Below are 11450 nucleotides of genomic sequence, written 5' to 3'. Positions count from 1 at the left end.
AGTTCCAATTTTGGATGGAACTCCGCTTTAAGTGGTTAAGTAAGTTTGCTTTCTTTATAGTGCACTAAAAGCTTCCTGTGCTGCATATACAGTATATAGTGTGTATGTGTTCCGTTGATTGGCTGCTGCAGTAATGGTTTCCCTTGGAATGTCAACAGTGGGAAGTCCCAGAATGCTGTTTCCTTTACTTCCCCAGACTATGATAACAGACAGTTCACAGTACAGCCATGACATCGCCCTCGCTCAGACGCTGCACTCTGTCTCTGTGGCCCAGGGCTGTGCTGCTGCAGCCATGCAGGATAGGGGGGGCACAGCACAGAGTACTGAGTGGAGTAGTGGGGACACAGCACAGAGCAGTGAATGGAGTAGGGGGGACAAAGCACAGAGTAGGGGGGACACAGCACAGGTCAGTGAGTGGAGTAGGGGGGGCACAGCACAGATCAGTGAGTGGAGTAGGGGGGGCACAGCACAGATCAGTGAGTGGAGTAGGGGGGGCACAGTACAGATCAGTGAGTGGAGTAGGGGGGACACAGCACAGATCAGTGAGTGGAGTAGGGGGGACACAGCACAGAGCAGTGAATGGAGTAGGGGGGACAAAGCACAGAGTAGGGGGGACACAGCACAGGTCAGTGAGTGGAGTAGGGGGGGCACAGCACAGATCAGTGAGTGGAGTAGGGGGGGCACAGCACAGATCAGTGAGTGGAGTAGGGGGGGCACAGTACAGATCAGTGAGTGGAGTAGGGGGGGCACAGTACAGATCAGTGAGTGGAGTAGGGGGGACACAGCACAGATCAGTGAGTGGAGTAGGGGGGACACAGCACAGAGCAGTAAGCGGAGCCGCAACCACAGAGATCATGGAGGAGGACAAAAACCTGAAAAACTATGAAGATTTGCCTGGACCCTCCCTGCTCACCAATCTCTATTGGTACTTCATCAGAGGATACTTGCTCTATTCCCATGAGTTACAGGTATGCATTGCTGTTACTTACTAAATTAAGGGGTGATTTACTACAGAAGTAGAGGCTGTTCACCAAGTACAGTGAATGCTAGAATATTGGATATTCACAGTGATCACCTTTCTTTAATACTATCTGCATTGCTAGGTAAACAACGTCTATGCTTTTAATAAGTTCAGATCCTTTTGGCCCTCTTTTGAAGGTATTGAACCCAAAACTGAAATAGTATTATATTTTTTGGTTTACCAATCATTAGATGTGGTGTCTGCATTCATTTTTCTTTTCCTTTTTTCTGGCTTTCCCTGTTTTTACCTGGTGATCAGATTAGTAACACACCCCCTCTATTAGAGCGCCCCCACTCTGGGTGAAGGCGTACAGGAGGCACAGCAGTATTGTCAATTGGAGGGGAGACTGTTAGATGTACAATATATTGTCTAAAGTATTGGGACGCCTTTACACACTCATGAACTTTAACCACTTAAGCCCCGGAAGATTTTACCCCCTTCCTGACCAGGGTTTTTTTTGCGATTTTTTTACTGCGTGACTTTGACGGACAATTGCGCGGTCGTGCGACACTGTACCTAAACGAATTTCACATCCTTTTTTTCCCATAAACAGAGCTTTCTTTTGGTGGTATTTGATCACCTGTGCGATTTTTTGATCATGCGCTATAAACAAAAAAAGAGCGTAATTTTTGCAAAAATAACAATATTTTTCACTTTTTTTTATATGAAATTCCCCCCAAAAAAAATTTAAAAATCAAAATTTTTTAACATTTTCGGCCAAATTGTTTTACGCTACATATGTTTGGTAAAAAAAATCACAAAAAGCGTATTTTGATTGGTTTGCGCAAAAGTTATCGCGTTTACTAACAAAGGGAAAGATTTTTGTCATTTTTGGTGTTTTTTTTTTAACGAGTAATGGCGGCGATCTGCGATTTTTTTTTTTTGTGGTACTGCGACATTGCGGCGGACAGATCGGACCCTTGACTGACATTTTTGACACTTTTGGGGGTACCAGTGACATTACTGCAGTAATCAGTGCTATATATATGCACTGTTACTGCAAAAATGACACTGGCTGGGAAGGGGTTAACTGTATTGGACAGAGAGGGGTTAAGTGTGTCCCTAGGGGCGTGATTCTAACTGTAGGGGGACAGGTCTCCTAGTGTAAAAACAAAGATCAACGGTTCTACATAGTAGAACCGTCTGATCTTCATTTTTACACAGGGGAGAATGACAGGCGGCTTGTTTACATAAGCCGCTCTGTCTTTCTCCCGCTGTACCGGCGATAGTAGTGTGCCCGGCGGACATCGGGTCCGCCGGTCACACGCCCGCACTCCTCTGTGAACGAGCCGAGGCGGGCGCACGACTCAGCGGGCGCGCGCTCGCCCGCTATTGGCTCTAAAAGGAGTGACAGGCGAGCGACGTAGACCTACGTCACTCTGCCTGGCCGGGGCTGACTGCCGCAGTAAATATACTGTGAGCAGTCGGCAACCGGTTAACGGCATCCCAGTCTTAGTCCGTAGGGTTCAATATTGAGTTGGCCCACCCTTTGCAGCTATAACAGCTTCAACTCTTCTGGGAAGGCTGTCCACAAGGTTTAGGAGTGTGTCTATGGGAATGTTTGACCATTCTTCCAGAAGCGCATTCGTGAGGTACTAGTGTACTAGAACATCTAGAAACACTAACATATTGAAGCCAAACTCCAGCTTATACTACATTTACAGCAAGTTTTTTTTTTTTTACCTTTTTGGGATAAAGGTTTTACATAAAAAAAAAAAAAAAACTGATCATTGTAAGCACTCTTGTTAATGGTAAATAGTTTGTCTCCACACATCTGCTGGACAGCCTGCTCTGTTAAAATAACATCAGACTTATGCTGGCTGTACACTAGCTGAAAAATCAACTAAAATCTCTCATTTGGACTGTTCGTTTTTGGTCCAGTTAACTATTTAAGGACCAAGCCTATTTCTGACACTTGTTGTTTATAAGTTAAAATCAATATATTTTGCTAGAAAAATACTTGGAACTCACAAACATTATATATATATTTATATATATATATATATATATATATATATATATATATATTTTTTTTTTTTTTTTTTTTTTTAGCAGAGACCCTAGAGAATAAAGTGGAGATCGTTGCAATACTTTATGTAACACCATATTTGCTCATGGTCTTACAAATGCAAATTTTTTTGGAAAAAATACACTTTTTTGAATGAAAAAATTAGAAAACAGTAAAGTTAGCCCAATTTTCTATAATGTGAAAGAGAATTTTACTCTGAGTAAATAGATATCTAACATGTCATGCTTCAAAATCGGACAGGCTCGTGGATTGGCGACAATCATTGGTACTTAGGCGACGATTTCAAAATTTTTACAGGTTACCAATCTAGAGTTACAGAGGGGGTCTAGGACTAGAATAATTGCTCTCACTCTGCTGATCATGGCGATACCTCACATGTTTGGTTTGAACGCTGTTTACATATGTGGCCGCATCTTGCGTATGTGTTCACTTCTGCAATGTAATTGTGTTTTTTCAGCAAGAAAAAAAATTGGCCCTTTTAGGCTGTTGGGAGGAAGCGACGTATGACGTGGCTTCGGTCCTCCAAAGCCATAGATTGGAGTGGGGGCCATCTTGCCCTCACTTAACTTCCTGCCTGGGACATAAACGGTCCGGATTGTTTTCCCCACTGCCGACGGCTCCGGTAAGTAGGGAAAACGACCTGGAAGCGGCAGGAGGGGGGTGGCACCTCTCCCGCCGCCCATAAAAGTGATCCTGTGACGAATCCGCCCCTGGGACCACTTTTATGTGAAAGAGGACCGCCGGCCGTATAGAAAAATACTGGGGTTATGGCAGCTATCTGCTGCCATAACACCGGTAATTAACGTCAAAGTAGCAACGTAAATACGCAGCTGGCGGTCTGGAAGTGGTTAATGGGCACAAATAGAAAATGGTTTTAACTTTTCAGAGCCGAAAAATTGAAGGAACAGGTTGGAAAATTCTGCGGAAAGAGCGCTAAATTGAAAGTTAATGTTTCTCACCAGAACTGTTTGCACTGGGCACAAACGAAAAACGGATTCATTGAGGTCATTGAATAATTTATCGATCAAAATTCGGTCATTGCATGATGGCAAAATCCTTTGCTCTCACACCCGAGTGTTCGATATATGAAAAATGAGTTTGAACGATTTTCCGTATAGAGTATGGTCAGCATCACTGTCTGGGTCACCAGGTGAAAATGAAAGAAAGCCTAAAAAAGAAAAGGAATGCAGCCATCACATTTAATAATTGGTAATCTGCAATTTAATATTTGCTTTTGGGTTAATATTGCTTTAATCCCAATGGATCAATGCTATATTATATACTGTATTAAACATACATCATTTACTAAGCTGTACCAATACACAGGGCCGCCAAAAAAGGGGTGCTCTTCACTTTGACAGGGGGGCCCTGGCAGCTGTCAGCTTCAAGTTTCATAATGCAGTAGGATACACAGGGCTTTTTTTCAGCCAGCGCTGGCCCCTTGCATTGCTGGTCACTACTGTCACTTATAAACTTTATAATTCACAGCGATCCTCTCTGCACTCTGTACATAGTGCAGTCCTCCACCCTGCACTCTGTACGTAGCGCAATCCTCCACCCTGCACTCTGTACATAGTGCAATCCTCCACCCTGCACTTTGTACATAGTGCAATCCTCAATCCTGCACTCTGTACGTAGCGCAATCCTCAACCCTGCACTCTGTACGTAGCGCAATCTTCAACCCTGCACTCTGTACGTAGCGCAATCCTCAACCCTGCACTCTGTACGTAGCGCAATCCTCAACCCTTCACTCTGTACGTAGCGCAATCCTCAACCCTGCACTCTGTACGTAGCGCAATCCTCAACCATGCACTCTGTACGTAGCGCAATCCTCAACCCTGCACTCTGTACGTAGCGCAATCCTCAACCCTGCACTCTGTACGTAGCGCAATCCTCAACCCTGCACTCTGTACGTAGCGCAATCCTCAACCCTGCACTCTGTACGTAGCGCAATCCTCAACCCTGCACTCTGTACGTAGCGCAATCCTCAACCCTGCACTCTGTACGTAGCGCAATCCTCAACCCTTCACTCTGTACGTAGCGCAATCCTCAACCCTGCACTCTGTACGTAGCGCAATCCTCAACCATGCACTCTGTACGTAGTGCAATCCTCCACCCTGCACTCTGTATTTAATGCAATCCTCCATCCTGCACTCTGTACGTAGCGCAATCCTCAACCCTGCACTCTGTACGTAGCGCAATCCTCAACCCTGCACTCTGTACGTAGCGCAATCCTCAACCCTGCACTCTGTACGTAGCGCAATCCTCAACCCTGCACTCTGTACATAGCGCAATCTTCAACCCTGCACTCTGTACGTAGCGCAACCCTCAACCCTGCACTTTGAATGTAACGCACTCCTGAAACCTTCACTCTGTACATAGCCCACTCCTGAACTCTGCACTTTGTACATAGCCCACTCCTGAATCCTGCACTCTGTATGTAGCGCACTCCTGAACCCTGCACTCTGTATGTAGCGCACTCCTGAACCCTGCACTCTGTATTTAATGCAATCCTCCATCCTGCACTCTGTACGTAGCGCAATCCTCAACCCTGCACTCTGTACGTAGCGCAATCCTCAACCCTGCACTCTGTACATAGCGCAATCCTCAACCCTGCACTCTGTACGTAGCGCAACCCTCAACCCTGCACTTTGAATGTAACGCACTCCTGAAACCTTCACTCTGTACATAGCCCACTCCTGAACTCTGCACTTTGTACATAGCCCACTCCTGAATCCTGCACTCTGTATGTAGCGCACTTCTGAACCCTGCACTCTGTATGTAGCGCACTCCTGAACCCTGCACTCTGTACGTAGCACACTCCTGAACCTTGCCACTGATCTCATTTCCGCTGCCACTGATCCCGTATCCCCCCCCCCTCACCACCACTGCTGCCACTGATCTCAAAACATATCCAATAAAAAAGTAAAAAAGACTGTTTTTTGAGAAACTTAGGCCAATATGTAAAAATTCCCATTGAGCATATATTGATTGGTTTGAGCAAAAGTTAAAGTGTCTACAAACTATGGAGTATATAATAAAATTTTAATTTATTATTTTTATTTTTTACCAGTAATGCAGGTGATCAGCGACTTATAGCGGGGCTGTGGTATTGCGGCTGTCAATCTGACACTAACTGACACTTTTGAAATTTTGTGGGAACCAGTCACACTAATACAGTGATCGATGCTAAAAATATGAAACTGTCACTGTAGTAATGACACTGGCTGGGTAGGGGTTAAACATCTAGGATGATTAAAGGGTTAAATATGTGCCTAGCCAGTGTTTTTGTGTACTTTGTGATGCTTTTAGTGAGGGAAGTAATAAATTTTATTTCCCTGCTTTTGCGAAGAAAGAAAATCTATTACTTCCCCGCTGGCAGGACAGGGCTCTGCCTTGTTTAAATATGCAGGGCTCTGTCCTGTGTGAATTCATGATGATTGCTGGTTTCCGGCACTAATCTATTGGCTGGCACCCGGTGATCGAAATCAGCTTTAATTTAGTCCCCAATCCATCTCCTGATAGAACTGAGCATTGGCGACAAGCTGCACATGCTCAGTGTGCTGTGTATTACTAGAGTGTTTTTTTTTTTTAAAGGGGGGGGGGGCTGCATATGATCAGCACAGGGCCAATCAGCACTGTCCAGACAGAGGGTCAGGGGTCATACAGCCTCATAGGACAATCAGAGGAGAATGAAAACTCCTCCTACAAGCTTTAACCAGACACTGATAGAAGTCACAAGACTGCTTTATACTGCTGATGAGAAAAGGTATTTGGCAGTTTATATTTAGTAAAATAATGGCATTTCCATGTTATAGTGAATGCAGGGTCCTGGGTTTAGCTACATTTAAATTTTAAATGAGTTTAGTGTCCGTGTGTGATTCATAAAGCTGATCCTTCCAGTGGGATCTCCTGTAATATCTCTCAGGTTTTCAGGACTCTCTGATGCCGGTTTTAAAAAAAAAAAAAATGGTGACAATGGATGTCTGTGATCGTGTCTGTTCTTGCCACAAAGATATTTGTCTGCGAAGATCCGAAATAGATAATCGCACGCACGCTAGATAAGTGTTTAAGTGCCGGTTCACATTATTGCGGCTGCGGAGATCGCATGTAATTCGGAGCGCACTGCTCCTTCATTACATGCGATCCCACGTGCGGATGCGAATTCAGCCATACACTTCAACCCGATAGAACACCTTTGGGATGAATTAGAGCGGAGACTGCGAGCCAGGCCTTCTCTCCAACATCAGTGCCTGACCTCATAAATGCACTTCTGGAAGAATGGTCAGACATTCCCATAGACACTCCTAAACCTTGCGGACAGCCTTCCCAGAAGAGTTAAAGCTGTTATAGCTGCAAAGGGTGGGCCAACTCAATATTGAACCCTACGGACTAAGACTGGGATGCCATTAAAGTTCATGTGCGTGTAAAGGGAGGTGTCCCAATACTTTTGGCAATATAAGGTATATGGTGTATATAGAGAGAGTGGTAGGAGTTTTGGAGATATCTGTGTCTCTATGATCTTCAGTGTTTGTTTTTCTAGAAGTCTGCACAGTGTTATCAGTGGAGGGTCAGAGAGGTTCTCTTATCAGAGGACAGAGGGAACTGTTGTCAGTGACAGTGCACTTAACCCTTTATATGGTGCTTCTTCAAGAGGGGACACCCTCGTCTATTGACATCTACGAGGCCTCATGCATGCTGAGCGTTTAGCCGCCATGCATGAAATTCTGGTGTTTTTGTGCGGGAGGAGAGCACAAGGAGGGTACCGCCGGCTGCTGCGGCCGGACAGTGCAGGGACTGGTTCAGAGCACCCAGGGAACAATGCCTGGAATTCAAGAAGAAAACAAATGCAGCCACCACATCTGCTAAATTGCAATATATGACATCTTTGGTTTTTGGGGTTTAACCACTTCTGGACCGGAAGGATTTCCCCCCTTAATGACCAGGCCATTTTTTGAGATTCGGCACTGCGTTACTTTAACTGACAATTGTGCGGTCGGGCGACAGTGTACCCAAATAAAATGGATGTCCTTTTTTTCCCCACAAATAGAGCTTTATTTTGGTTTTATTTGATCACCTCTGCGATTTTTTTTTTTTATTTTTTATTTTTTGCGCTATAATGAAAAAAAGAGCAACAGTTCTGAGAAAAAAAATATTTTTCACTTTTTGCTATATAATGTTCCCAATAAAAAAAAAAAAAAAGTAAAAATCAAATGTTTTCATCATTTTAGGGCAATTTGTATTCTGCTACATATTTTTGGTGAAAAAATCCCAATACGCGTATTTTGATTGGTTTGCGCAAAATTTATCGTGTCTACAAACTATGGGAAAGATTTATGTCATTTTTTTTTTTTTTTACTGGTAATGGCGGCGATCTGCGATTTTTAGCAGGACTGCGACATTGCGGCGGACAGATCGGACCCCTAACTGATATTTTTGACATTTTTGTGGGGACCAGTGACATTACTACAGTAATCGGTGCTAAAAATATGCACTGTTACTGTAATAATGACACTGACAGGGAAGGGGTTAACCCAGGGGCGATCAAAGGGTGAATTGTGAGCCTACGGGGTGTTTTATAACTGTGGGGGATGTGATTACAACAGCAGACCGCCGTTTTCTCTTCACGGGGAGCGATCGCGGGTGCCCGGCAGCAATCGCGGCTGCCGGCCCCGTGGTTTGGCATCCCCGCAGGCTAATGGGGGCGTGCACCCCCAGGATCGCTCCCACCGATCACAGATCTTGGACACAGAGGATGCTAATCAGCGGCCACTCGCGATCGTTCCTGGGAGAGGCAGAACGGCGGTCTTCCTATGTAAACAAGGCAGATTGCCGTTGTGACAGGGGAAAAGATAGAGATCTTAAGTTCCTGCTAATCAGGAACATGGATCTCCGTCTTCCCCAAGTCAGAGCACCTCCCCCCCACACAGTTAGCAAGCATCAGCTAGGCACACAGTAAACCCTTTGATCTCCCCTTATGTTAACCCCTTTCCTGTCAGTGTCATTAGTACAGTAACCATGCAAATTATTTAGCTCTGATCAATGTATTGGTGTCACTGGTCCCCAAAAAGTGTCAGATTAGTCCACCGCAATGTCGCAGTCCCGCTAAAAATTGCTGATTGCCGCCATTACTAGTAAAAAGATAAATAATAATGCCATAAAAATATCCCCTAGTTTGTACACGCGATAACTTTAGCGCAAACCAATCAATATACGCTTGCTGGGATTTTTTTTTTACCCAAAATATATAGAAGAATACATATTGGCCTAAAATGATGAATAAATTTGATTTTTTTTACATTTTTTTTATTGGATGTGTTTTATAGCAGAAAGTAAAATATATATATTTTTTTTTTCCTTTCAAAATTGTCGGTCTTCAGTATAAGCTGGAGTTTGGTTTCAATTTTAATTTCACGGGGCCGGTGGCTCTAAATTGCCGCCGGGCACCCGCGATCGCTCCCTGCTGAAAGAGGACGGGCAGCTGTTGTAAACACATCTGACTGTTCTTCTCCCTGGAATGATCACAGAGCGCCTGTGATCCTTCTATATAGGATGACATGTCTCTATGATCATTTCAAAAAGCCCATCCCCCATACAGTTAATAACACTCCCCTAGGCTTACATTTATCCCCTTGATCACCCACTGTGTTAACCCCTTCCTTGCCAGTGTCATTATTATAGTAACAGTGCATATTTTTAGCACTGATTACTGTAGTAATGTCACTGGTATCCCCAGAAGTGTCAAAAATGTCAGTTAGGGGTCCGATCTGTCCACCGCAATGTCTCAGTCCTGCTAAAAATCCCAGATCACCACCATTACCAGTATAAAAAAAAAAAACAATAAAAGTGACATACATTTTTTCTGTAGTTTGTAGACGCGATAACTTTAGCGCAAACCTAACAATATGCGCTTGCTGGGATTTTTTTTTTACCAAAAATATGTAGAACAGGGGTGGGGAACTACGGCCCGGGGGCCGTATGCGGCCCTCGAAGTCACTTGGTCCTGCCCCCCGTGCAGCTGAGTCTCTCAGCTGATCTGTCAGAATGGAGCCGATGCTTCCTGTATAGTTCTGGCTCCGTTCTGATGGTCTGAGTGAGTCACAGGCAGAGTGATATCAAATGCACTCCACCTGTGACCAATACAGGAAATATCGCCTCTTCCTCCAGAGCGGCACGGCGCCGCTGCTAGCCAGCATTTCCCGCGAGCAGAACACACAGCAGTACCAGCCTGAGCCAGCAGTATTCACAGCAGTACCAGCCAGAACCAGCAGTACTCACTGCAGTACCAGCCAGAACCAGCAGTACTCACTGCAGTACCAGCCAGGACCAGTAGTACCAGCCAGAGCAAACAGTACTCACAGAAGTACCATCCAGAGCCAGCAGTACCCACAGCAGTATCAGCCAGAACCAGCAGTACCCACAGCGGTACCAGCCAGAACCAGCCGTACCCACAGCAGTACCAGCCAGAGCCAGCAGTACCCACAGCAGAACCAGCAGTACCAGCCAGAGTCAGCAGTACCAGCCTGAGCCAGCAGTACCCACAGCATTACCAGCTAGCAGTACCCACAGCAGTTCCAGCCAGCAGTACTAGCCAGTAGTACCAGCCTGAGCCAGCAGTACCAGTCAGCAGTACCCACAGCACAGTACCAGCCTGAGCCAGCAGTACCCACAGCAGTACCAGCCAGCAGTACCTACAGCACAGTACCAGCCTGAGCCAGCAGTACCCACAGCAGTACCAGCCAGCAGTACCTACAGCACAGTACCAGCCTGAGCCAGCAGTACCCAGAGCAGTACTAACCAGCAGTACCAGCCTGAGCCAGCTGTACCCACCAGCAGTATCAGCCAGCTGTACCCCCCAGCAGTTCTTTTCAAAACTTACCACCACAAAGAGTTGACTGCGCTACAGACTGACCAACGCAAACCTGGAAAACCAGTTGAGTAGCAACATCATCAATACCAGCTAACATCACACACCTCACCAAAGAGAAGCAGTTGCAGCCATCACATTAGGGGTGAGTTAATTAAATGTTTGACCAAATATAACAGGCACATTTTTAGGTTGATAATTTTGTACGGCCCCCGAATGATTTTATAAATACCCAAATGGCCCTTGGCAGAAAAAATGTTCCCCACTCCTGATGTAGAAGAATACATATTGGCCTAAAATGATGAATAAATTTGATTTTTTACATTTTTTTTATTGGATGTGTTTTATAGCAGAAAGTAAAAAATATATATATTTTTTTCCTTTCAAAATTGTCGGTCTTTTTTTTTTTTTTTTTTTTATAGTGCAAAAAAATGAAAACCCGCAGAGGTGATCCCCAAAAGAAAGCTTGATTTGTGGGGGGAAAAAAAGGATCTAAATTTGGGTACAGCGTCGCACGACCGCGCAATTGTCAG

The 11450-nt window shown here is 44.9% G+C and overlaps 1 protein-coding gene across 1 annotated transcript in view; it reads left to right on the top strand.

Moving 5' to 3' along the window:
- The first annotated feature begins 726 nt into the window (after window positions 1-726).
- Window positions 727-11450, top strand: part of CYP27A1 (cytochrome P450 family 27 subfamily A member 1) — a 31717-nt gene continuing 20993 nt past the window's right edge. Inside the window, exon 1 of the mRNA XM_082260105.1 lies at window positions 727-968. Within this exon, the coding sequence (XP_082116231.1) occupies window positions 855-968 (114 nt within the window). The 5' untranslated portion in view covers window positions 727-854. The remainder of the gene's footprint in view (window positions 969-11450) is intronic.

The sequence above is a fragment of the Pelophylax lessonae genome (genome assembly GCF_965119305.1).
Source record: "Pelophylax lessonae genome assembly, chromosome: 6".
Taxonomy (NCBI): domain Eukaryota; kingdom Metazoa; phylum Chordata; class Amphibia; order Anura; family Ranidae; genus Pelophylax; species Pelophylax lessonae.
This window is presented reverse-complemented; position numbering and strand designations above follow the sequence as displayed.